The sequence below is a fragment of the Phymastichus coffea genome, unplaced genomic scaffold, assembly GCF_024137745.1.
Source record: "Phymastichus coffea isolate CEN01 unplaced genomic scaffold, Cenicafe_Pcof_1.1 PCOF00061, whole genome shotgun sequence".
NCBI lineage: Eukaryota > Metazoa > Arthropoda > Insecta > Hymenoptera > Eulophidae > Phymastichus > Phymastichus coffea.
In genome coordinates, this window is record NW_026706872.1 from 484,759 (window position 1) to 512,500 (window position 27,742).

Consider the following 27,742-nt stretch of genomic DNA (forward strand, 5'->3'; position numbering starts at 1 on the left):
GCACGCAGGAATTTTGCATTGCTCTCGGATTGCGCAACAACGTTTCAGCTGGCTGACAGCTCCGAGCGACCCGGCTGATCGTTCTACATTTGGCCGCGCTACCTCAGCGAGATGCGATTACCGGCTGTTTTTTGCAGCTGGCATCGTTATTGCCGCTCGGAAGCTCACTCGCTACGCAACGCCCAATCGAGTTTCATCGACCAATTAGAGGCGCGATTCCTCTTGGCGCTCACCGAATCAACTGTCTTCTCATTATTCATGGCTGGTTTTTGTCCGATCGTCGAGGGGCAGCGATACGTCTCTCGATCGAGCAGTCGGTCAACGGAGAGCGAGGGCCAAGCGAGGGAAAGCCAGCGGGAAAACGAGTCCCGCTGGGGGCTGCGCGCGTCCTTGGAAGCCTCGCGGCTCGAGGTCGTCGCGGTGGTCGCGGTGGTCGCGTGCAATTGGCTTCCCGACGGAACAGGGCAGAGGTCGTGCACTCGGCCGGGCCGACTGGGCAGGAAGAAGAGCGCAGTTGAATGGAAGCTCCGCGCTCACCGGGGAGTCAGGGTCAGCAGCAAAGCCGATAATAACGCTCTAGCCCGGGACACTGGCTCTCCGGAGTGAGAGTGAAACTAGGTCAGTCACGCGCGCCCTCCCCCGCCCCCGCACGCGGCCGGTGCCAGTGGTCCAGCGCTCCCGCCGCTCGCGAGCGCTCGTCGATTCGGCGAGTCGTCGCGCCGCGTCCCCCGGCGAAAGCTCAGGGCCGCCGCGTACAGCGAAGGCTGCAGCTCGCGCGCCGGAGAGCACGTGCGTGCGATTATCGATCGGTGCACGGCGGAGCGCGACGCCAGCTCTCCCTCCCCGCTGGCGCGGCCCTCTTTCTTTCTCCGCGCGTCTTTCGGCCGCCGCTCGAGCGCCGCCCCTCCCGCTACCCCTCCCGCCGCCCCTCCCGCCGCCCCTCCCGCCGCCGCGCGGGCGGCAGCGCTGCCATTCCGCAGAGGCATCGCTGTAATCGCCGAGTGCGCCGGAAACGCACAGCCACTGCGCGCGCGCGCGAGATCTCGTCGGCTCGTGCGCTCTTCGGACCCGTCGGCGAACGGCCGCTCGCGAGTGCACGTGCTGCGAGCAGTCGTGTGCACGGCACTCTCCCATGCAATTGCGCAACGCTAGTTTTGCTGCCCGCATGCAGGTGAGCGGGAAGGTTGAGGTCTGTTCGCCGCCGAGCGCGAGTTAAGTGTCGAGGTCGCTCCCTCGCGCTTTCCCACACTCCGAGCGCGAGTGTGCGTGCACTCGCTATCTCGCTTACCAGGCAACTTCCTTTTCTTACTCCTGCGGATTCGCGCCACGATTGTGCGCGTTAGCATCGCGGCGCTGATCCCCCACCCCGTCCCCTCTCTCGCTCCGTCGCTCTGCCTGCGGGTAGGTGCGTCTGTTTGAAAATTTGCATGCCACGGCACGAGAGCCTGCGCGCCTGCGGAGATGGCGTTGCAGTGTCGGGGGATCGAGGTTGGCTTGTGCGTGCACGCGGGGATGGGTGGCGCACCTCTTCGTCTCATTTTTGGCTTTTCGCGCCACGGCGCACCGCGATTTCGCCGCGTGAGCGACGGCCAGGCTGCGAGGCCGTCGGGCACGCGAACCGGTTGCGGATCGCTGCGAATTTTCCAGAACCTCGTCTCGCACGCGCGCGGCGCATTTCTGGGAATGTTCAAAATTTACGGGCTCTAGCGCAGCTCGTAAAAGAACAAGTTTGGCGTGAGCGAGAAGCGCGAGCAACGTGACATTTGCGCCTGGCGATGGCTTACTCCCGCGCGCGTCCACAAAAGCGACACGTCTCGTAACTGCACGCGATACGAGCGCAGGTACACAGAGAGAAAAGCGAGCTTCGTGACTTCCGGCACAATATGAGAGAGATATTGCTGCTTCGCGCGGCGGCTGCCTCTTTTTCTGCGCCTCGCAACGATTATGCGGGAATGCTCGTGCGCGCGCGAGAAAGGGGGCGGGGGGTGTGTGGGGGGGGGGGGGGGAGGGGGGCGAGCGAGGAGTATCCAACGAGTGCGTGAAAATCGACGGCGCTGCGTGGGCCAAGCGGGACAACGATCCTTGCCAAGGATAGCCACCGGCGCTGCGACGCCTGCGACGCCTGCGACGCCTGTGACGCCTGCGACGCCTGCGACGCCTGCGACGCGATCGAAAGCTGAAACCGGATTTGGTGCGCGCAGAAGAACAGGCCAGCGCCACCTGTTGGAGAGGCAATGGCTCGAGGTTCGAGCGCTTGCCTGCGCCGAGCGACGGGAGATGGCGGCGCCTATAAAAATCCCTCTCGCTCGTCAAGGTGAAGCTTATCCGCGCGGCACGGAAACAGCCTCTTTGCCTTGATCGTGACGACTCGTGATTCGAGGAAGGTGCTATACGAGGCTGTCGCCCACCGCGTCGCCGTTCCGCCCTCGGCTTCTTCGCTTTTCGGAAGTGCACGCAATGTGCCCGCGCCGTCGGCGCAAGTGGGTCAAGCCGAGCTGATAAGCCGACTACTCCGCGTACGTACGTACGTACGTTCGCTCGATTACGAGGCGGCGACCTACATCAACTCTGTGCAGCTGTCGAGCGCACACCTACGCGCTACCCGCCGCAAATGCCGCGATCCGCAATGCTCTCCTCCCTTCCTTTCCTTTTCCCGTGCAGAGGCACTTGCGTGACTTTGGAAATTGGCTGCGGCTCCCTCCCTCCTCGGTAACCCTGACTCGCTTCTGCCATTTGATTTTTCCGTCGCACCAGCGCCGGCGTTGCCAACTTTCCTCGGTGCTTCCCTCGGAATCGCACACCCCCGGCAGCCGCGAGACGGGTACGGTCGCGGAAAACGAGCCAATGGAAGCGGATGCCGCTGCGCGAGTGAGTCGCATCCGTACGCCAGGCGATCCGTCGGAGCAGGGATGTGTCCGACGCCGCGTGTTCGCGTGTTCGTAGACCTACATTTCCACAACGCACGTGTAATTCGTTCGAGCAAGAAGAATAAGCCTGCCGGCGCGCAAATGTCCATTATTGCCAACTCATTCCTTTCACTTTTATTTGTAGATCGTTGCTGTCGCGGGGCTACGTGCTCGCCAGCGTTTATAATTCCTTTCGATCTGACTACTCCGCGAGAGACTACGCGCGCGCGCGCGCACAGATCAAGCTGCGCGATTACACTGTCCAAAGGCGAGCACTGGAAAAACTTGGGCGATAGACTGCCGAGGTTCCCTCGCTTTATTGCTCGACGATTCTTTCTTCCTTTCTTTTAGCCGCGTATTGTCTGGCTTTCGCTACGCTTCGCTCTCTCGATAAAGCCAAGCGCATTTTCTCGTCTATGCCGGCGGAGAAGATTGGATCGCCCAAATAAACTCGCAATCTTTCGAGTTTCGCTAGATCGAATAGTTTGACGATGTGCGTCCTTGCGAGCTCTGTGCGCATGCAGCAGCACATTCAAGACACGCATTGTCAAGTGGGTCGCAGCCAATCAATTGCGACACTTTCGCGCGCTAGTCCACGTACAGCTGTTCTGCGAAAAAAAAAGAAAGAGAGAGAGAAACAGGTCCTCGTACGCGCGTGGCTCTGGTGTACGCACAGGCATACATTTGGTACCCGCATTGTACACACACAGGTGCGCGCGGCGATTGCACACGCGCGGCGTGTACATGGATTTGCGAAACTTGCCGAGCGCTCTTTCGCGAGAAATGAAGTTTGCGCGCCTGTCAGAATGGCAGAACGGCAGAACGGCAGAACGGCAGAACGGCAGAACGGCAGAACGGCAGAACGGCAGAACGGCAGAACGGCGGAGGGTTACATCCACGCGGCGTATCTGCGGCGAGAGGCGGAGGAGAGCGAGGCACGGATGACGAAACGACACGCAGCAAGCGAGCCACATTTATCGAGCCGTGCGCGCGGAACGAGCCAAGAGCGGCGAGCGCACGAGAGCGCGAGAGCACGTCAGCAATTGGCACGCATGTATCCCTCGGAGAAAGATCGACGACTCTCTCCGGCCGGCTTCTCGCGATGTAAAACGCGCGCGCGGCCCGAGCGCTCTATGGCGCTCCTTAAGCGGAAAGTAGGCAAGGAGGCGAAAGAGAGCGTCGACGGTTTCCGCGTGCAATACCTGCATAAGCGCCGTGCGTGTAACCTTGCCGTCGACGTGTGCCGCGCCGCGCGCGTCGCCGTCCTGCGATCGACTTTCATTGTTCCTCTCTCCGCTTGCGTCGGAAAGTGCTCGCCGGCACTCTCGGTTTTCGCCGTCGCGCCTCGCAGCGAGATCTGCATGCCGCGCGCTGCGACGATGCGCGAGCTGCTCTTGGGAAATCTCGCGGCCGATGCCGAGGGGAGAGAGTGTGCATCGGCGCTGACGTCACGCGCCAGCGGCTCGTTCTGCTCTCTTTCCCAGCGACAACTGGGCCGCGAGACGAATCTCGAAAGCTGCCGCGACGCCGATCGGACGCCCGCTTCGCCTCGAACGCGCGCCGATGCAAGCTGCTGCTTCGGGCGAGCGGCCGGTCGGCAGGAGATCGGACGATAGCGCCGAGCCAATTCGCGGCGAGCGCGCGCCGGCCTGCGCCACTCGACAGCCAGAGGCAGAGCTCCGTTATAACGTCCTCGCGCTGCGAAAGTGAGAAGGGACGAGGCGCGCGCGCTCCTGGCCTCCCTCCCGGAAAATCCAAGTTTTCATCGATTCGCGCGTTATTTCCGCTGTCGAATATCGGCTTCTCGGCTGATTTTCTACCTCGATCCGTCGTCTTTCGCATGACATCGCAGGGGCTATCGGCAAAGACTTGCCCGGCGATCTCCATACGGAACTACAAAAATACTCTTCCCGAGCGACCTCGTTCATTAGAAAAGAGAAGAACGCGTCGTCCGGTAAGCGATTACCCGTGGCATCGTTGATTAGCCGACCAATCCGACAAGACGGGCCGCCTTTTCGAACGCTCGTTTCTCCGGGCAAGTGCGCACGTCAACCAATTTCGCTTTCACTATGATGGTGCCTACTTTGGGCTCTCAAAATGAGGCTCATTCGACGACTGGGACGATAGTATGACCGGCACTCAGCCGTTCGGGTCGCAAGCTGTGTGTAGCTGCCGTCACTAACCGTGCACCTTGGGATCGCAACTACATCGTTGTTATAGATACGAGAATTCGTTGACGCGGTTGCTCAGATCAGACGAAAGCCTGGTTTCTACAGGTCTAATCAGTCTCGACTGAGCGTATACGAGAAATGCGGAGTGACTTGGCTCGATTGCAACGACCACTGGATTCCGGCGCGAGGCACAACGAGGAAACTTTGCGTAAAAGGACTCGTTACGGTCAACGAGATTAATTGGCTTTCCGATAGCGCGGGTGCAAGAGAGAAGATTCGAGCTAGAAACTTTCTCGAGGAAATTTGGAGATCGAATATTGCGATCAGCCGCGTGCAGATAATCGAAGGAAAGAACGAGGAAGAAACTCACCAATTTTGCCGTTGGGACTGTAGGGATCGTAGCTGCCGGAGCTCATGGGGCTCGCGTAGCCATTATTACTGGATGGCTGTGTACCGATGACGCTCTGCTGCTGCTGCTGCTGCTGCTGCTGCTGCGGCTGCGGCTGTCCGATAGGCGTGGAATGCGCCATGGGCGGCTGCTGCTGCTGCTGCTGCTGTTGTTGCTGCTGCTGCTGCTGCTGCTGCTGCTGCTGTTGCTGCTGCTGCTGTTGCTGCGCCGGCAGGTACAGGTGCTGCTGCGGCAGAGGACCCTGCGGCGACTCGGGCGCTAGCCAGTCCTCCGTCCTGGGCCTCTTGGCCTGGCTGCTGGGCGCGATGCCGGCGAAGAGACCGCTGCCGTTGCCGGGCGGCCTCGCCGGCGCCGCGGCGGCGGTCGACGAGGTGCTCGACGAGGACGACGAGCCCGCCGGCGACGTCTGCTCGTTGTTGCTGCCCACCTCCGTCTTCACTTGTGTCTGCTGGTCCATGATCTGTTGCTGGTGCTGGTAGATCGCCGAGTGGTGGTTGTGATGGTGGTGGGGCTGATGCAAGTCGCTGCTGCTGCCGATTAGCCTGGACGCGGTCGCGGGGGCCAGCACGAGAGCTCCCGCCCCCACGACGCCCGACGCCTCATCGTAGCGCACCGCGACGCTGCCGCTCACTAGGCTGGCCACCGTGCCGCCCTGGGTGGGACCTCGCAACCCCTTCACTCGGCACCAGCCCGCGGATCCGAGCGCTGCGCAAGCTCCCGCGAGCCGCCTCTGCCCGTCGCTGGCTCCGCTGCCACTCTTCGCACTCGCGCACTCTCACTGACGCCTCCGCAGCTGCGCGTTCACGGGCGTCGGCTGACGAGCACGATCTGAAACAGACAAGCGAATCGGTGCTTCGTTAGTTGCTCTCGGCAAAGGCGCGGGCGGCCACTCGGCCGTTAGTACCGAGGCCGCGCGCGGCCACGTGCTTTTCCTTCCCCGCGAGCGACTTCATGCCGCGCGAGCAAAGGAAGGCTGGCCGGGGAACGAAAGACGCCGGTCGAGCGAGCGCGTCGACTCTGCGCTACTGTGCACGCGTGCAAATACAAAACGCCAAACGGAAAACGGCTCGACGATACGTTTGCCGGCGCGCAGTCGTGGACACACTACTTCTTGCCCCGGAGTACCTGCCTGGCTAACGGTACAGAAGCCGAAAAAGAGAACCGAGAGCCCCACTTCTCTTTTTTAATGCGGGGCCTACCGAATGTCAAATCGAGAGTCGTTGTTTACTCGGTTTCTCTTTGGGCACTGACTACACGCGCCGTTCTCCTTTCACGGTTCACGCTGCCCGATTCTCAGACTATACGTACGGACCAAACTCCACGTGGCTAACGGCACGTCAAGCCGAGGCCATAGTGCTCCGCTAGAATCTCTTGCGTTACGTCAATTTCTATTTGATTGAGTCACGTTGTTTTGAAGATTAGACGAGCGTACTTTTCGGCATTGTTTATCGAGGCAGGGAGAGAGAGCAAAGAAACCAACTTGAAACTTTCGTCTGTATCGTAGATTGGACACTTTTCGATGCTCGTAAATCGCTCTTGGACGCGGCTGCTGAGCAGACAAAAACATTTGCGGCAGTTGGAATTTATCGATAGAAACACGCTCGTGGAGCAAAGAAAGGACGCCGCCACAAGTCATGTGAGAATTGCGAGCAAGCCAGAAAGGCGCTAATTGACTATATTCAGAGCCTAATTGTGGTTTTTCGTGAGCGGCCGTTTCGCAATCGTCTCCTACACGGTCATATGCAAATGCCGTGGTATTATTGTTTTGGGTGATGCGACTACTTATTCGAGTATTCGTACGCGTGGGTTTCGTCATCGCGCGCGCGTGGAAACAAGCGATAGTTTCTTTTTCGCGAAAAGGCATGCAGACAGTGCCCGCTATCCGCAAGGAATGATTAAACGAGCAAGCTGGTACTTTTCAGCCAGCTGACGGAATATTTGTCGAGGGTTCGTTCGACGATTCGAGGAGAAGGAGAGGACCACCCGAGCATTTCCGTGTGGTCGTCGAGCGGTGTGCCATGATCGAAACGATTGAAATTTAGGAGCGACATGACAATCCCATTGTTTTCTCCCTGACGAACAGCAGGTGTTCCATTAAAGGGCATTACTTTTCATGACTAACACTCTACTCCATCAACTATGATTACATTTTGTAGTACGTACACTTTCGGCTTGTTTCTGTTCTTTCGAAAAAAAACTCTATTATATCGAGCACATAACTCTTCGCCTATCCAAAGAGAAAGAATTGTCGTTGTCGCGCACGAAAAAAAGAGTAGGAAGGCAGGTTCGTGACTCCGCAACAAACTCTCTGCGTGGCTCAATTGCGGCACCAGCTAGTAGTTGCGACAATCGATTTCACCCGCGCCGTTAAAGTAGTATAGCACTGCCTGGCGAAATAAACGAGCGAGACGAGCGCGACAGGTGTGTGCGTGTATGTACGAGCGTCGGTGAGCGGGTCGATGATTCACACGGCGCGTCCACGTGTGCGCGGCTAAACTTTGGGCGCGCGCAAAGTGGTTGCGCCGACGGCTTGACTCTGTGTGCGTTTATCGGTCATTGTCGTGCTGCCTCGTCGTGCGGCTGTGTGCTCGCGCGACGCGAGTATATGCCGATTGGCTTTGGTTTCGATCGGCGCTCCGACTCGCGCAGTACAACGATCATCCGCGCGCACGGCACTTACCGCGCGGCATCGATGATCGACGGATTCATCTCGAGCATTTTTCGCTGACGTTGACGTCCACGAAGTAGTCAAGGCCTCTCGTTTGTTAATCTAATCGGCCCTTCGTCGGAACTGCACGCCGTGGCGCGCCAAGCAGGCAATCGCGGGGCCTAATTCGAAGAGGACGACTCGCGCACGGATACTTACAGCGGCAACAACAATATCTATCAATCATGAGAGCCCCCAAGTTAAAGCGTTTCGCTCTTACGACTTGCGATAAACTTGCCTCGCTGCGCCCGCTTTCTTTGCGCAGCAGTGTTTCTCCGACAGCGAGCTACAGAGAAAAACGACGGGGTATACGCCGTGCAGTTGTGCAGTTGTGCAGTTGTGCTCGTGCGCGCGGCACACGCGTGCAGGAGAACGAGAGAAAGAGAGGGAGAGAAACTGCAGCACAGCGGAAGAAAGAGCAACGGCAACGTAACCCTGACCCAACCCACACTCGCTCGCACACATGACTTCAAACTCTAACTCTCTTTGCGCTCTTCGCGTCGTCTTCTTGTTGCATTGATCGCACGCCGCGCGCAAGTCTCTCTCGGTGCGTTAATTATGCGCGCTACTCGCTTCCGCCTGATTCCTCCGCGAGGGACTTACGAGCAGCTCCCTCCTTCTCCGTCGGACGTCTATGTTGTCGGAGCTTTTTATAGGCTGCTGCGCTCCTGCGTTTGTCCATCGATTAATCATTAATTCACTTTTTATTTCGGCTTGCGTCAATTCATTTCGTTCGTTTGCAATCACAAGAAAAGCACGAAAATTAACTTTCCCGGCATGCGCGCCAAAGTCCAACCGGCGCTTGCTCCTAATTCTTATCTCTGATTGGCTGTCAGTCGGTTTCACTGAGCAGTGCACGGATAGCTGCATCACAATTACAATCCTTTCACTGTTGCATCTCGGAACCCCGAACGGAAATTGGCTTGTCGCGACACTGGTATCCGGAGTCATCGTGAGGTCTGTATATCAGCCCCCCTCCCCCGGCCGGCTCCGCGAAATAACAAGAGAACAATCGTACCGAAATACATCTCGCGCGGATCTAAAATTAAACGGCTAATCGAGAACGAGGGATGTTTATCTTCGATCTAGTCTCTCGCAGGAAAGAAGATGCGTATGGGAGGTCTGTAGATGTCGATGTGGCCGTAAATAAACAATGGCTCGGTCGTACTCGAGCGAGCTAATCAATCCGCCGACGGGATATTCAACTCTGCGCCTGCATATACCGCGCGGCCGAAAATAAGCCGGCGAGGATCGACTGGTGCACGCCGCCAATCAAGTGCGAAGAACGCCGCTGGCAAGCCGCGCGAAAGCTCCGAAGCTCCGAGCTTCGCAGCGAGAGCACGGCGCGGCAATCGACGAGGGGCGCGATCGGAGGCTTATCGCGCGCGTTGGACGGCATCGATGGCATCGCGGGCTGCACGCGGGCTACGGAAGAGCGCAGGTTGGTAGCAGTGTGCTCGGCGCGGTGCACGGAGGATCGATCCGATGGCCTAGTTAAAGCTCGCGCCCGTGGCTGGCGCCGCGCCGGCGAAAGCTCCGCGTGCGCGCGCGTCGCGTTGGCAGCACTGCTCTCTCGCGAACGTCCTGCCGCCGCACGACTGGCTGCTCGTGGCATAGCCGCGCCGCAGCGGCGCGCCGGGATAGCGAACCCTGGAGCGAGGCCAGGCATTGACCTAGATGCACTCTACGCATTCTCTCGCTGACCTGTGCGCCTGCGATTCTGACCTTCTCCCTCTCGCTCTCGCACGCGCCAGTCGCGCCAGTCGCGCCAAGCCGCTCGCTCTTCCCGTCGGGCGCGCTTGCACTTTGCGCCCATCTGCGCATCGCTATATTTATTGATCGTCGCACTGCGCGAAAAGCACGTCCCTTCGGAGCGCGCCTCGGCGCGTGTCGCCTCGCGCGCTGCCCGAATAATTGATGCGCGATAGATGCGCGCCGCGGCCGAATAGACGCGCGGCGGACGCGCACCGCGCGATGGCGCGACGAGCCCGCGTCGCTTCTCTCCTGCTCTCCGCCGCCGAAACCGGGACAACGCGAGTTTCATTGAGCGGCGCCGTAACTCTTTCCGTTACGCGCGTCCACTTTGCCTGCACCGCGCGTTCCCATCGCCGCGCTCGCGAAACAGGCTGTCTCTTCGCCTCTTCGCCTCTTCGGACTGGTTGGCACCAAACCAGTTTCCTCTTCTGGCTCGTACCTCCCGCGACTGCACCGCGCTCTCGGCTGCCCGCGGCACGGGGAGCAAAAAAGCTCTCTCTGTCCCGCCCTTTTCGCTTTCGCGCGCGCCGTATTGATCGACCCTGGATCCAGTTTCGCGGCGCTCTCGTGGCCGAGACTTTGCCGCCGCGCGACAGACGTTATTCTCGCGGCAGCTGGCCACTGACCGGCTCGTCGTTTCGCAGTCCGCCCAAGCCTCTCTCTCGCTCGGTCTTGTACGGCTACGTCTGATTCCCCTTTCGCGAAGATTACGACAGTCGCGAGGCTTCCCAATCTTGCTCGATCCGCTGCTCGAAGAATCTGAGAATCTCGCGACAAGGCGCGTGCACGAGAGCACGAAAAGAGGCAAACACGGCGCGGCGACGACGTCGACCTTGCCTGCAGTGAAAATCGATAGCGCGCGGGTGAGAGAGTCAAGAAGGCCCGAGGGCGAGAGGGCGGGAGAGAGCGAGCGGCAGCGGCAGCTAGACGCGCCCGTGTTTACGCGTCCGACTGGCGGCGCGCGCTGCAATGGTGGGGGTGGTCGCTGCCAGTCGCGCGCGATCGATTCGCTGCCAGCGTTTCGCTGCAGCGCACATGCGCGCCTGCCCCCGCGGGGCCAAAGTGGAGCGAAGCCACAGCCAGCCGAGCGGCGCCCGAGGAAGCGCGCGCCCCGTCCATTGAGCCTGCTGCTCGCGCCGATGCCCGCGCCACGGCGACCGGCAGCCGGCGAACGAACGGACGCGCGACCTAGTTCGCACCGCGAGGCAGGGCCCGCAGCTCGGCAGGGCGCCCGGGCGCCCGGGCCGAGGGTGACGGGCCAGCGACCTTGCGCGCGGACGCGCAGGCGACCGATCGGCGGCGAGTCGGCGTTATCGCTTTATCGCGCCCCGTTCGCGCGGCGGACCGGTGCTCTGCTCTATCTCGGCGGCGAACTGCCGATCGATCCGCCGCGCGCACTATCTCCGCACGGGAGCCGCGATCAAGCGGAGAACTCGTCGCGGACCGATCTGCGTACTCGGGGGCTGAGCGACTCGCCGTGCACGCGCGCTCACCGGAGCGAAGGCCGATCGTCGCCGACCGAGCGGACGCGCGGCGTCGAGTTGGCCGCCCTTGCGTCGCAACCCTGCAGCGGCGGCGGTGGCGGCGGCGGCACGCGCGCGCGCGCACGCGTTCGCGGCAGCAGCAGCCTCGAGCCGGGGCTAAAAATAGCGGCGCCTGCGCGAGCGGAGACGTTCAAGAGCGACGACTCGAGAGCCCCTGCAAAGGTGCATCGCTCGCGCGCTGCACTGCGTAGCCTACTTGGCGAATCAGTGTAATCCGATCATCCAACGCGTCTCTCCTACTCCTGCTTTCTTCTTTTTTTAGCTTCGCGCGGGCTCTGTCGTTAGGCGGCCCCCTCCGCCGCTTCTTCTGGTCAGTCGCCCGCGCGGTCCGCCAGCCAACCTCTGTGCAACCAGTGCAATCGGCACTCCTCGCACTTTCGCGTAAGCATTTTTCATCGCGAGCGGGAGATGCTCTAGACAAATGCAAATCGAGGACTGGCGCGCGCGGGAATCGCTGGAAGGCGTCCGAAGCGCAGCACGTCGGCCGAGGACCCGAGGACCCGAGGACCCGTGGAGGTAGAGGTGATACGGCGATAGAGAAATAAGCTGTATATAAATGAGCGAGCAGCGCGTCAACCTCGTTACAGTCCGGCCGAGCGCTGTGTCGTCAGGATACGGAGAGCGAGAGAGAGAAAATCGAGCGATCAAGTATGCATGACATGCGGGCCGTCTGCCCGGGCCGTGTCCGCACGCCACTCTCCTCTCCGGCAAGACAGATTATGCTCGAGCGAGCGCGAGCGCAAGCGAAAGCGCCGCATCATCGCGAGCGTCCGGCTGCCGGTGGCCGCGCCTGTGGAACCCATAGGTATGTGCGCACGTGCTTCCTTCGGCGAAAACCAAGCGAAAACACATTTGTACGCGCATACGAAACGATAAGCGAGTCGTCAGACTGCGCTCCGATAAGAAAACCAGGCGCAAGGTCAAGTGTGCGCGTGTGCGTGGCTGCCGATTGATTTGGGCGAGGTCGAAAACTTTTATGACGCTGCTGCAGGAGTGTTCCGTTCGATGGCCATGATGCGCTCAGATTATCGCTGTTTTTTGCTCGAACTTGAAAAACGCCTATCGTTATCGATCCTTCCAGAACAATCAATTGCATTTTGCCTGAGCACGCGGCGATCGGCCAATGCTATCGTTTTTCCGACTGTTTTCTCAAGATACGCGCGAGAATGGAAAATTTTTTTATTATCCCGGATTGTTTATTCGCTCGGTTTATCTACTTCGGAGCTTAGCGAAGTCATGTTCGTGTAATGTAGATAAGGTAAAGGTTACACCGACCACGCTGCGTCTGCTTGTTGTTTTAGTACGAGCGCAAGCCGAGTCCTCGTTAATGCCAATGAACGAAAGAACGAGCCACGGAAGCATCGATAGGTGCCCGAAGAGCAAGCCTCGCGAATGGCTGTAGCGAGACTCGCGTCGTCGAGCAAACTTATTTTCTCGAGCCCTTCTTGCCACGACGAAACATCTAGTCTTTTATTGCCGCGCGAGCGTACGTAGAATGCAGTTTCATGCTTATGCTCCTTCTTGTTTTCCTCGATTCCCTGATTCTCGATTACGAATGTACTCGCGCGCAACGATTCCACTGCGTTTCCATGACTTTTCCACCGCCAAAGTTTTCTTGCGCTGCGCTTTTCTTCCCGTTGCCAATGAGAAGTCTCGATCGACTGAATATTCATGGTAGCGATCGAAACACGCGTGCAAACGCTGGTTTTACTCGACCTCATTGGCGGCTTCCACCAAACCCATTAATTCAAGTCGGAACTGCTCTTCTTGCAGTCATTTCACTTGGGCTCGATCGACTCGACGAGCATTACGAGTCAAAGAAAATTTGCTTATACTTAGCCGCAAAGAAGTTTCAATCGTAAATTTTCCCATAGGTATCGATTGAAGATCACGTGGGCAAACAATCGCGCACGCGACTTTGCCCGTACATCATAGCTGCCTGAGGCTTTACGACAATGGAGAGCTCATTAATAGATTGATTGATGATATTGCGGCACACAAGTGTACTGCACGATGACTCTTATCAAGTGGACGACCTATTTATAATTGCGAACAAGTGTGCGTACGTTAATCTTCTTGGGGAGCGTCTAAGAACGATGATTTTTTGAAAAGCTTTCAGAATGCTTCGTTGAATAATCGAGCAGATAACAATAGTGATTATAACGGTGCGACGCGACTTCGGTGTCCACGACAAGCAAACGGAAACGTGATCAATGAAACCACGCTGAGCCGACAGTGTTTATGTAAACACAGGTCGCCGGCACCGTAAATTCATTGATAAACCTTGAGGTTACTCATAAAACGAGCGCTAACCTCTTCTTTTTTTATCCAACGCGCGAGTACGCGGCCTAAAAGTACACGGAGATGATTTTGTAGTAGCGCTATCACGAGCAAAGTCGTCCAAGACAAAAAAAGGAAAGAAAGTAAGCTGGAAATATAGACTGGCTTGAATAATAGAGACCGCGGTCTATTTATGCTACGAAATCAATACACCGACCTCCTCCTCCTCCTCCTCCTACTCTCTCCAACCGTTACCAGTAGCTGCCGCGTGTATAACATAACTAATGCACTGCTGCTTCGCCAGGTTACATCCATAGAGAAATAAAGTGCAAATTTATCTCGTATGCGTACAAAGTTTCTCCCGTCGCGTTGGTATTATGCTTATTTTTTATTATGGCCGTCGTTGGAAAGTTGCTTTTTCGTCGCAGCAATTTTTCAATGAAACTCAGCCGTCCCGTTCGACGCACATCTGATAGCTTATCTCGTTATCAGCCAAAAGAACTGATCAGGCGAAGAAGAGCGTGACTTCTCGGAATAGCACTCGGAATTTCATTAGTCAACTTTGAGAGGGAAAACTGCCACTGCCCTGTCGCTTTGATTCCGACATCTCTGCTCTCCAGTGAAAACGCCTTTCTAAGAATCGCGTGAAAAGCCAACGACAAATCACTTGCCGAAAAAAACAAGCGAATTTCAGCGGGACGATAATTGACGGGAGTGCGTGGAAATAAAAAAGCGACGATTGAACAAATTCCAGCCAATGAGAAAGGAAGAAAGAGTGGAACGCGCAAGAGGAGAGAAAAACGCGCCTTTACAACTTTGTTTACACTGCTCTGTGCGCAACGTCGGGCACAAAAACACAACCCCACGACTTGTCTCAACAGTGGCCAAGTACTTTATTAAAGCGGTAGACACGCGGAGTAGAGAGGCGAAAGTCAAGAAAAAGTCAAAGGGAGAGAGAATGCACGTACACACTGAGTGTGGGGCAGGTCGTCGTCGATATAAATCAGCTCCTACGGCTGTCGGTGCGCGCGTGTGTGCTCCAGGCGTAATTACGCGCCAGCGGAAATAGACTTGGCGAAAAAAAAGAAAAGGCCTCGTAAATCGCTCCCTTTCCTGCCTCGCGCAGAACGTTTTAACATTTTCGCATTTTCGTCAAAAGTTGTCCGACGGAGAGTTTGAGCTCGGGCCCAAAAGACAACGTCGGTGGTACTTTGCTCAACTTTGTTACATATACGAGCCGCGTAGAGACGTTAGTCTGGAAAGGGGGAGCTGGTTTTCCGCCTGTGCAAGGTGAGCCTTCTCTTCACTCGATTGACGCGAAACGCGAAGAGCGAATCTCACCGAAGGAAGAGTGCTTCAGATAACGAAAGAACGAAGTTTATTCAGCAAGAAGAAATGTCAGCAAAGTCGTCCAAGAAACGCGATCCGCGCGGTTGATTCACTGCGCACTCCGAGTATAAACTTGTAAAAGTGACCAGTGAACCCTTTCCTGGCTCCGTGCTGCGAGTCTTGCCGCGCCGTATCGCGCGGCAACGTGGAAAAATTTCAAACAAAAATAAGCAAGCATAAAACTTGCTGTGAGCGGAGAGAAGAACGAGGAAAAAATGAGAGGGAAAAGCCGCTGTTTGAACTCAGCTAGACTGGTTTCGGTCGAAAAGTGCAGCGTCGGCGCGTCCATTCCCACGGCTTTGCAAAATGCATCATGCCCGTACAACAAACGCTGTCAATTATCGTGGATGAGCATGGGCAGAGAGCGGCAGCGGCAAGACGGTTCTCGGGAGAAAACAGCGTCGCCGGCAGCCTGGCGGCCAGAGCGCGGTAGCAGCGGCGACGCCAGAGATAGGCATTTGCAATTGCCGGTGCAGGCGGAGTGCAGGCAAAGTGCAGGTAGAGTGCAGGCCGCGCGAGGAGAAGGCTGACGAGGTACCGGCTCGGCGCGGAAAGTTGAGCGACGGCGATGGGTATCGCTCCAGACGCGATGAGCGCGCGCTAGCCTCTCTCGACCGAACGCGCCCGAGCTTTGCCACGGCACAGCTTACATTGGCCATTTTAAAAGAGTCTCACCTTGCAGCTTCTCCAAGCTTGCGTACGGCGTAACGCGCGCGCACATCTAGTTACGTACAGCTTCGCTTAAGCTTCCTTCCCTCTCTCTCTCTCTCTCTCTCTCTCTCGTCGTTCGATATATCATAAATATATAGATTCCTTTGTTGTTGTTGCAGGTACACACACACACACACACATATATATATATATATATATATCTGATTGCTGAGACGAGGATGCGATATATACTTTGTTATAGAGATATACTTGTTGTCAATTACATGGCTCTTCCGCTGCTGCTATATATGGATGCACCTTGGGGGAGGATGGGTTTTGTAAAGCTTATAGGCACTATTGCGCTGCGAATAATTGTAGGTCAGTTTTGAAGGTACTTGTAGGTTTGTCGCTCGAGGTATCGAGGTATTTATTCGGCTTTCCGAAGCTTCAGCTGCCGCTGTGTCTCTGTTGTGGTGCAAGTGCCGCGCTTCCAAAGCCACTTCTTAAATCTATATTTCTAGAGGCTCTTTGTCCGACCTTTCTCTTTGCGTCTTGGCGCGTCGTCTGTCGTGGCCCTTTTTTGGTTTATTTCACGAGGCTCCCTGCACGACTCTCTGCTGGTCAGAATAGCTGTTTATCACCTGATCTCGTCTCGCCGCTTAGCCACATCGCACTGAGGTAGAGCGTTTGACTTTATACAGTACTTTACATACACCATCTGCAACAGACGTGAAAAAACAGCTTTCAATCACACGGCTTTTCAATCGAGTCTCAAGATAGTTCTACGCTACGACGCTTCCGAGTAAGTGCACGACCAAATTCTCGCGTCAAAGACAACTCGTTGCCTAGTTCTTGTTGTTACTGCTGTTCTTCTCGTCTCTTCCTCCTCTCTCGATAAGAAGAGGAAATTCATAGATATTTTCATCTCGTTGAGGAAGAGATCACAACCAAGTGTATACTCGACAACGATTTGCCTGGAAATAAGGGAAAGTTGACAACCAGACGACTGAATGCAGCTCGGAGAGAACTGCCAGCAACAAACTATCTAAACAATCATTTTCTCCGAGACAAAGGCAATTAGAAACCGCACGGATTTTTCCTCAAAAACCACGGAAATTCATTATTGAAACTAGTGCTCTCGTCGCGCAGCATTCATTCGGATAGCAATAAATCCATAGACAGGAATCTGGGTCTTTCTGATAAACAGACTGCCCCCTCCCCCCGTCACTCTCTCTCCCTCGCGCGCGCGAACGATAAATCCGATCGAATGATCCAGTTTTCTTTTGCCGACTTTAGCTGTTGCACAGGTTCGCGGACACGATTTTGCTCTGTGTATCTTAAGGTTTCTCAGCTCTCACCATTTGTACAAATCCACGGTCATGATTAAAGTTTCGTACAGCATATCGTATTGGCAATTCGTTCAACATTCTGACTTGGTTGGAACTTACAACGATGCCAATTTTTTCTCCGAAACTAAAGATTATTGACAGAACAATTTATCGCGCGTTCAAATTGCTCTTACGTACCAAACAAGCTGCATACTTCGCTTAATTTCTATTCAATCAAATACATTTTTCTCCAAATGAGAAATGTTGTTCTTCGATTTAGAATTTTCGTTTGAAAAATCATTGCAAGCTCACGTCTATCCGTAAATAGCACCTTTTCAAAAACAATTAAAAGAATTATTCTCAACCAACAATGACATATGATTGAACGTCGGTCACGCTGATAGCAGTGTATCAAAATAACAAAAAAATAAAAGAAATTCTCAGCAGAAAAAGAAGAGAGAAAGAAAGAAGATAGATAGAGCGAGGGAACGTGGCATTCAAAATTCCATAGGCCCTGAGCGAAGAGAGAGTCTCGGCTTTAAAACGTAGCGGGACATGTATTTTTAATTTCCACCTTGCGAACTAGCGTACACATGCTCATACACTGTTGGACTCTGTGTGTGTGTGTGTGTCTCTCTCTCTCTCTCTCTCTCTCTCTCTCTCTTTCTCGGTCTGGCAGTTCCCCTGCTTCTTTCCTTCAGGTACACACACACACGCGCACGCACGCGCGCGCGCGCACACTAACACACGGGCACGCGTACGACTGACTTCCCACGGCTAATGCGTGTCACGAAGGGCATACACGCAGACGTACACGCACACGTAGACGCACACCAGTGAAACCCTTTACAGCCGTGCGCAGTCTCGCGTGCACGACGAGCGAGCAACGAAGAGCGAAGGGAGAGCAGCGCCAACAGCCCAGACCTACGCCAACGTGTGTGCAGCATAAGTATATTACGAGAGTGGCGCGTGCGCGAGAAAAGAAAGTCAGCTTGACGACATCCCAAGGCAATTCCAAGCACTATCGCCGTACACCACGATTACCAAACCCAAGCGTGCTTCTTCCCTCCTTTTATCTGTCGCGATATCGGCGCAGAGCAAATAAGCTAGAACCGTCCAAAACTATTTGACGTTTAATCGAGGAGAGGCGCGTTTTCAAGCTCTCGTAACCTTGCTCGCGCTGTGTTTATCGCGCTCCAACGCCCGCATTATGTCAATGCCCGACGACCACGGCGACGGCGCCAAGCCACGGACTATGGTGCGCGCACGCGTGTGTGTACGAACTTTTACCACACCTCCTTCCACCTACTTATTGCATTCTCGCCTTTATTAAAACACATTTTGCAGATACTTGAGCGACGCACGCCATTCAGGTGCGGCCAGCCAACGAATGGAGTTTCATTAAAGAAAGTGCATGATTTTCAAGAGCTTCGTACGTAATCGTCGAGCAATGAAAAAGCGTATTGTACGCATGAAGCTCGTATTCCTTCTTGGTTTTATAAGCTCTCTTGAGCCCGCAAATCGCATTAGCAATTATCCGTCCTATTTATCATTTGCAAGCGAGCGCACACACGCCGACTTTTACACTCTGACGAACGAAATAATAAATAATGCATACGCAAAACTGCGCAACTCGGCGCACGCACGCGCGCGCGCGCGAGAGAGAGAGAGAGAGAGAGAGAGAGAGAGAGAGAGAGGGAATAAAAGAAGAATAAATGCCTGGCTGGTTAGTAAAAGGCTGCAATTAAATACATATGCGGCGTCCGAACTCAATGCAAGGCATATAGGAGAACTGGTTCACATAGCCCGCAAGCTATATAGTCTTATCGTCGTCGCACGTACACAGGTGTGCTTCTTTTTCCATACGTGTACAACCCTTGCGGCTGATTTTTTCTCTTGCTCGTGCATATGTCCTCTCTGCCGTACGTAATTGCGGCTTCCAACAAATTTTTATGCGTAAAAAGAAGTTGAAAAGCCGTTGTCGAACGAGATGCAAAGTACTGTTATACTTCCGGACAGATGCTGAAAACGTGTCTCGGACGCAAACTGCGCAGGAGGATGCGGAGCGCCTATTGTTTTTGGAAGCGAACCCTCGATTTCTTTCTTTTTCGACGGGTCTCCGACCAAGAAGAATGACTTTAATTTCGTTTCGCTACTATTTCGTCGGCATCATCGTGGGAAACTTGCAGTTATTGTTCCGCCATTGCAGACTAATGTTCCGATGTTCGACCATGGATGTGTGTGTGTGTGTCATAAGAAACGATTGAATTCTCTACAGATATAGAAGAAATATATAGTATGCAATGGAGGTAAACTGTCTGTTTAGCTTGATGACGAGTAAACGAATTCAATAAGGAATGAACGTGTACGCAGTTAAAAATAGTAACAGCATGGAATCGAACGACGCATTTGATTGGCAGCTGTGCTGTTTTCGGCGGAATAATATTTCGGCGGATTCGCTCGAATAAAAAAAAAAAGACTTGAAATAAGCGGCAGAAAGAGATCTAATAACCTATATCGAGTTTTTCCACGAGAGATAAGAGCCTCCTCCTTCTCGTCGATGCTGCTTAGATACACGTACGCTAACCTTGTTCAAGTTTTTCTCTGTCGCTGCTGCTCTGCGTTGAATAAAAATAAACAGCAATTGCTATCGTTCCACGCTGCAGATAACGCGCTTAATATGCGATTCTCGTATATTGCCTCACGTTCATGAGAGAGAGAGAGAGAGAGAGAGAGAGAGGACATTTGAATTGCAAGCGCGACTCTCCTCTTTTTTCGCAACACCAATGCATATATATTTCGTGTGATATTCTCGCTCTATAAAGTACAAAGTGCTTTTTCGCGCGCGCGAGGTTGAACACTTCCAACTTTTTTGCCGACTTGCAACGGATTGTTTTTCTCTCGTTAGTCGTTCATATCCAAGATCTTGTAATTAGCACTTTATCGGTTTATGTATAGTTGCCGTTTATATATAAACAGATTTGTTGAATGTTTACGTGGCTCTGTGACTACTTGTATATAAGGTGCAGCTTTTAATCGACTCAATGTTTTTTTCCTTGTTGCGGGCTTTTTAGTCAGTGTATAACGTTAATGGAGTCGATTAAAGTCAACGCGTTGCATTTTATTAACCCATTTTGATATCACGACGTATTCCAATTTTACGTAATCACAGTCTCTCTTTTACAATCTCGTGTCTAGATCTCGTTTATACATGAATGTTTACCTACCGATATATCATTGATTTTTTTCACGAAGGTTGGTCGTTCAACTTTTCCTCCTAGTTATTCGAATGAGTTTCAAGTTCGGTCTATGAAATATCCGCTTTCGCGCGAGTATGACGAGCACGTAAATCTGAAAACGAATCAGCTTTCCATCGCACGCCGGCAGGCCGACAAGTTTTGTAGAAAATCGACGATGACGATGGTGATGCTGCGTTCTGACAGTGCAGACGTCAGCTGATTCGGAGCAAAGCGAAGAAGGAGGAGTCGGATCGTAATTCAATACCGTAATGACTGAACTTGAGCCAGTTGCACCGAGCGACCTTGTTCAGCAATACATCAGCCTGTACCTTGATTCGCACACGATGTGGAGTGAAGTGACGATGATCGATTCTTCTCGGATGTCCACACGAGCCACCGCCTTGCGTAGTCCTCCCCTCTTTCGAAAACATCCAGCCAGAAGCTACGACGACCAACACTGACCTACAGCAATAAAAGCGAGTGGAATGACGGTGCGACGGCACAGCTACTTCCGTTGAATGACCCCAGCCCTCCTCCCCGGATGAATATTTACGCGATTACTGACCCAAAGCCGCACCAACTCGCAGCCTGTGTGTACGTTTGTTCGCGCATGCCAATGCGCCATGTTTTTTTGTTATTCAACCGATTCTGCCGAGGCCTTACGCAACGATCCTCGCAGCCAGGTTTTTGCGTGAAAAGGAAAATTTTCTTAAAACTAATCATGGCAGGCGCTCATTGCAAGCTGCCCATTGACCGATCGTCAACGAATATTCCCTTTCGATCGTTCGTCATTGAGCACACACGGCAATCGAAAGACCAACAAAAAGCCAGCAGCAGACCGCCAGCTGGGGCATCCACAAATCAACAATTTCGTTCATTGTTGCGCGCTAGACTTTGAAAAAGCAGCCTAGCAATTAAGCATCTGCTGGAAGCTCGTACGCAGCTTGCCGATGCTCGTATCGATGCCAAAACGCATAGTGCTCCTTGAATAATGCATCGGATTCGTTGTGTGCGATTCGAAAAATATAGGTACAGACAAAGCTGCGATCGTAAAAATCTTTGCGCTTGGCCTTTGAGAAAGACGAGCCTCGTAGCTTCTCACTGCAAGATTTTTTCTCGAAATCGCAAACGGATCCCTCGAGAGTACTATCCGTAGCGAAGGCTACACTTTTTCACTCTTTATGCCCACGCATCGGCTCTGGCATCGGGCATCGCGCGCTCGGATACGCACGGTGTCAGTGGGTAGGCAATCTCTTGACGGCGTGCGGCGTGCACGTGACGGAGAACGGCGTACGCCGCGCTCATTTATCTCGACGAGTCTAAAGTCTAGCGACTCTATGCTCGTGGCACACCTACTCCGAATCGACTGCTGTCGCTGCGCGCGGCCATGCACACGTGCAGGCCCGACTAACGAGCCTCTGTCGGATTCATCCTTTTCTTCGGGCGAATCAATCCGCCGGTGCGGAACCGGGCTGTGGCCGTACGCTTTTGCGCGCCACTGCATGCGTGTTCCGCAACTTATCAGCGATCTGTTGCTCGTGCGTACACGAGTATTCGCTCAATTGAAGTCCATTCAAGTTACACGGCATTTAAGCTAATGAAAGCGTATCGTGGCTTTTTAATGGACTCGTCGTTAGTTGCAGAGAGAGAGGGAGAGGGCTCCACTGACACAGTTGTCAAAAATAAAAAAACTGAGCGCTCTGTCGGAAATATTGGCAGATCACGAGCACAAGCGTCAATAAATAAGCTGCACTCGAAAATAGCGATGGTCGAGCCGCGTTTAAAAATGATTCTTTTGTAAATAAGAATAAAGTCTTGGAATACCAGCGGCAGAGCAGATTTAGAATCGGTCGTGAAATGCAACGAGCGGCCAACACATAGCAGAGCAGAGATTCTGCGAGAGCCGTGCGCGCGATTTTAAATCGGGCCAACAGTTATTTTCCACGCTTCCTCGTCGTTTTTTGCGATAAGTCCATGCAACAAAAATAGATATCGTCAAATCGAGAGCGCCGCGCGCGTCGCTTCGCAGCCGTCCCATCCTTCTGTGCGTCGCCCTTTGACTTGTCCGTGCGGAAATGCCCAACTCGACGTCCGCGGAGGCGCCGACGAGCGAAAAATGCGCGTGCAGCTCGAAGCAGAGGCGCGAGCCTTCGCACAGTGCGGCGCAACGAAGGCGGAGACACGGCAACGTAGCTTTTCCACTTGGTCGAAAAAAGCCTTGGCTCCGCGGCGTGCAGCCGCCGCGCGCGGCCGATGTTTTCGAGCCGGCTGGTACACCGCTTCGGTAGCGGAGGTATATAGGCTTTCCCCGTTGGCGGCCGGCGCCGTTGGTGAAAACGTCGACCCCGCTCCTTGACTGGCTTCCCCACTGCAGCCGCCCGCCGCCGCACGCTGCCGCCCGCTGCCGCCGCCGCCGCCGCCGCCGAGTCAGCGTTCTTCTGCATTCACGTGTGTGCGCCGCCGCCGCCGCGGCTAAAAATGATACGCTCTCTCTCGCGCTCGCTGACGTCACGCCACTGTTCTGCCGCCACTCACGAGCAGCGGCAGAATGCTTCGTACGTGACCAAGTTTCATTATATCATGACCACGCTCCTTAATTGTTGTCAACACTCCTTTCTTGCCACTCGGCTCTACGTATCCGCAACTCCGATTTTCGGAGTAAACAAGATTCTTTTCGCGCTTCTTCTCCGCGCTGCTGCCTGCTGCTATCGACGAGCCCAACCAGAGGGAAAGAGACGACGAGGCTCGTTATTGGGCAGGAAATCCAGATGAGCGCGAGGGCGCACACGTCGTTGAATGCCCGTTGAATAAACAGCCCATAAAGTGGGCAATGAAAACAATCAGATATGTATATTCTGCATCGGGTCGACGCATTCTGCGCCGCGCCAACGACGCCGCTTCTTCATCTCTCCTCGGTGCTGAATCCTTTCAATTTAGAAATGCACACGCGCGTCGATCAATTTTCTCGCCAAATGAAAACGGCCGCAGCTCGATTACGCGTTCGCTTCGCGCGATGATTGATTGCGACGATGACTTTCTACGAGATCGGCTTTCTTCGGGCCAATTAGCGCGAAGCGGCTCGACGTAGTCAAACTCAATTTTCCGAGCAAGCGGGCTTGAAATGCTTGTTTATTTGCTTACTTGAACACACAGGCACGCACACACAATGGACAAGTAGGCGAAAAGGGCAGCAAGGACAGATTGAAGGCTCATTAAGGAGACACATGTGCACATGTGCATAATGCGACGAGGAGGGAAAGCATCTCGTTAAATTCATTAATTACCCTTCGATGCATTATCTGCGAGTTGCCGGCGCCTCAGTGACAAGGACTATTGAATGGGTTCGGATAAATACCAGTCGCACTTTCTCTCACGACGGCAACGTGAGCTTTTTATCGCGACCTTGTGCATGTATGCACCGCGTGATTAGGACGAGGTCGACCGCGGACCAAGCTCTCGACGACCACGACGACCACGGCGACAAGGTCGACGCGAATGAAAACTTCTTGTCACCGCTATAAATTTCGCGCGAAACGTGGCTTTTAATTATATTATAAGCGAGCTGATTATTCACCGGCACTGATGTTTTGATTGATGAAATTTACGAGGGAGCTGCTTTTCTGCGCGACGTAAATCAACGCCACTCTTTCGTTTGGAAAATACGCTTCTCACTGTGCTCATTTTATTTTCGGAACGAAAACTTGTTTCTCAGATGTAAATTCTGCCATTTCATTTTATCCAGCGCACTGCTACGCGCGACACTCTTCGCCCCAACATATTTTAATTCCAGCCTTGTGCTCGAAACGAAAGAAAGCAAATTTCTGGCAAACTCGATGTATATTTTTGACCCGCCAATTGCGTTTTCCGTCAGTACGATTGACAGAATCGTATGAGCAGCAGGATCAAAGTAAAGCCATCTCGTAATTATAAAAAGAAGAAGAGAAACGGTAGCGCAAATGCCCGCCGAAAAAAGAAATGTCAAAGCCTTAAAAGGTCGTCTCGGCGCTCATGCAATATAGAGGCGTGTATACAAGCGCCGCACGTTCACCTCGCTTTTGCTCGCTGCTCGCTGCTCGTGCTCGCTTGCCCCTCCCAAGGACATCGTAGAATTTCCGAGGAGTAGGTATATAGCTCGCACCGCGCGATTCGTGCCAGAAATACTGGTCACTTATCGTTGCGTAAGCTACGATGACGATATAGAACGGCTAAATAGCTATTGACCTTTATTCTAAACTCACGTTTTCATTCCTGAGAAATCATCCTTGTTTTATCGAACGCGCGCGTTTTGCGCGCGTTTTGCGCGCGTTTTGCGCGCGTGCGCTTACGCCACTGACAATGCGGTGCTTTGTGCCTTGCTTTCATTGACGATCAGCCGATAATTGGAGAATCGGTAATTAAGTTTTATTCGGGTAGTTCCAGCAATCAAACGCCAGGGTTAGAAAAGGTTTTCTTTGATAAATTGGACTTTATTGGAGACATCGACTGTATGTGAAATAAAATCAGCCTCCTAAGCTGTCCGGAAAATAGAGTTGACGGCGTATATTCATTGGCGAAAAATCAGAAATACGTATGCGAAGGTGAGTCTGAACGTTGTGATTGTGCGATTGTGCGATTGTGCGATTGTGCGATTGTGCGAACGGAGGAAAAACTAGCAGCGGCTTGTCAACTTGTATGCGCGTTGGCTTTATCGTGGCTTATCACTGTTTTCGCAGTCTGCCAGGCACGTCCGTTCTCACTTGGCGAGCCTGTCTGTGACATTAAACGCCGAAATGGTGTTAGGATCGTTGTGCGAAAATGAAAAGGAGGCGCAGCAAGCTCGGGAATCGTTGAATAGCGCTATTGAAAAAAAGGGCGATTGCTGCGCGACTCGGTTGTACATTTTTTTTGTTCCGCGCAAAAAACGAGTGCAAGTGTATCGTATGATGTCTCTTATCTGACGTATATATTTTCGACGGCTTGACGTGTCGGTCTGTGTACAGCGGCACCGAATTAATTCTCTGCCTCGGCGATAGGCTGCACCGATAAGCTTTTAATTGCGTCTGTAACAATATTTTGTTTGGCAGATAGTAGCTGCTCGACAATGCTAATTGTTATTGCGTCGCCCGTTTCCTTCTCTAACGCCTATACGCTCGTGTGCCCTCGAATATTGCACTTATCGCGCCAGCCGATAAGCGGTTCGCGGCAAGGTCAACGCATTGATGCTTATCGGGCGACCTGTCGAAATCGAACGGAGAGGTAGAGAAGGAGAGAGAGAGAGAGAGAGAGAGGAGAGAGAGATGAGAGAGAGAGAGAGAGAGAGGAGAGAGAGAGAGAGAGAGGAGAGAGGAGAGAGAAGAGAGGAGAGAGAGAGAGAGAGAGAGGAGAGAGCGTGCGCGAGGCCAAAAGCCCGCGGCGCTGCGAGCTCAGAGCCGAGACAGCGACAAAAGAAGGAAATCGGCTTGCCGCCTGGAGAAACCTCGTGAATTTCTATTAGCTGGAGGAAATTACGCTGAGAAATGCCGAAATCTCGCGCCAGGTGAAAGTGATACGTCCTAATTAGCACGCCAATTCGCGAGCACGTGAGCACGCGAGTGCTGCCAATTTGTAGCGAACAATCAAGTTCGCGTCTGCGCTCGTTTGCTGCTCTCTCCTGCTGTCACTATAGAATCGGGTTCACGGACGAGGGCCGGCCAAAAATTGACTTGCCTGGCCCGCCTTCCACAAACGCCAGTCGTCGGAACGTGCAATGCAGAGTCAACATATTCTCAACGTGCCTTCGCCGTTTGTTTACGCGACGCAGACCTACCGGCTTGTTCTTATATTTGTCGGACGTCGGTGGATAGATTAGCTGTGATTTGTAGCCACGGCGAGTAGTTAAATCTTGCCTGTGGAGGATTCGCCAATCGGGCTTTCCCTTTTCCGTGTAGCAACAGTAGCGAGAGCCGATTGTTTGAAACTCGAGGGTCAAAGGAGCATCGGTCATCGCTACATGCCGCGGCGGTCGACCCCTGAGCCTGCATTCACGATCACAGATACAAAGTAGCGTGCAAAATTTGCGGGTTTATGCTAATAATCGCCGCAGCATTCCAGCGTGTTGTTGGCGTTTTCACACTTTCTTGTTCGGAGAAATCGCTACTTGCGGAATGTTTTCAGCTGCTGTCGCTGCACATTTCTTCAGATTTTTAATTGCAAAGTTTCGCCGGTTTGATCACTTGCAACCATCATACTTAGATTAATCCATTTCTTTTGTCATAGAAAAAATAATCTGATATGTGGAACTCATCTGCGTAGCTCTTTTGGTTTCTCTATTTTTTTTCACAGGCTCATTAAATTTAACAATCTTAATTTTCCCAATACACTCCATCTTACCAGGAATATAATGGAGGGTTAACGACGAGCACACTAACTTTTTATAAGTGGCTATTTTGTTTACAAGCCTTTGACCTTTGAGAATCGATTCTGTTGCTAGATCGTTATAGAGACGCAGTTATAACTGAATGAAAAATAGAAACATGTTTATTCTGTATCATTCGTGTTCCTAATTAATATTGAGTATATCAATCGTTTTGCGTAATTGCGAAAATGTTAATAAATGCAGTCCATTAATTAAAGTGCCGCCGAACGAACATTTGATAAAATCCAAGTTTTTGCCTGACCCCCGTCGCGCGTCAGACGGGTAAGTAAGAAAAAGAGAATTCAATAATGCAACAATACAAGCGCGCTTTTTCTCATCAACATTTCGCGCATCGCCATTATCAGCTGTCGTGCACTGCGGCTGTATAGATTAGCATATGTACACGTAGCTCATTGAATTTCTTAATATTCCTGCAACAATAGAGCATGCAGTTCAAAGACCGATTGCGCCATCCACGACGTGCGAATTAACATTTTAATCTCTCGAATACCCACACACGTCAATATTTGCCATTTCCCCTCCGTAAAAATGCATTGCTCCATTCACGCATACTATATTAATCAGCTGCAACCGGCAAAAAAATTAGGTTATTATATATAGATAGAGTCGACGTCGACGAGTCATCGAATGTCTATTTTTGTTCTCATTGTAAAAAACTACTACACTCGCGTTGGCGAGAGAGAGAGAGAGAGAGAGAGAGATGCAACGACATTGGAGGCCGTACAAGTGCGCATCGATAATTCAAGTCGTGCGCTTATCAGTTAGTGTGTAGACTTTACGGGAATCCTCCGTAATGTATTTCTCTCTCTCTCTCTCTCTCTCTCTCTCTCTCTCTCTCTCTCTCTCTCTCTCTCTCTCTCTCTCTTCGTTATCTCAGAACATTATCTGGCAGCTCGAAGAAAAAAATCGTACAATATGGAGTTCAATTTTTTACAACCCAAGAATACGAAATTGATTGTTATAGATATA

General features: G+C 53.2%; 1 protein-coding gene across 1 annotated transcript in view; it reads right to left on the reverse strand.

Annotated features, from left to right (window-relative positions):
* The window catches only part of LOC131666795 (ecdysone receptor-like), a 47,022-nt gene that overhangs the window by 16,499 nt on the left and 2,781 nt on the right, over nucleotides 1-27,742 (reverse strand). The window contains exons 2-3 of the mRNA XM_058939723.1: nucleotides 15,837-16,530; nucleotides 5,448-6,314 (exon numbers count right to left, since the gene is read on the reverse strand). Of these exons, the coding sequence (XP_058795706.1) occupies nucleotides 5,448-5,943 (496 nt within the window). The 5' untranslated portion in view covers nucleotides 5,944-6,314; nucleotides 15,837-16,530. The remainder of the gene's footprint in view (nucleotides 1-5,447; nucleotides 6,315-15,836; nucleotides 16,531-27,742) is intronic.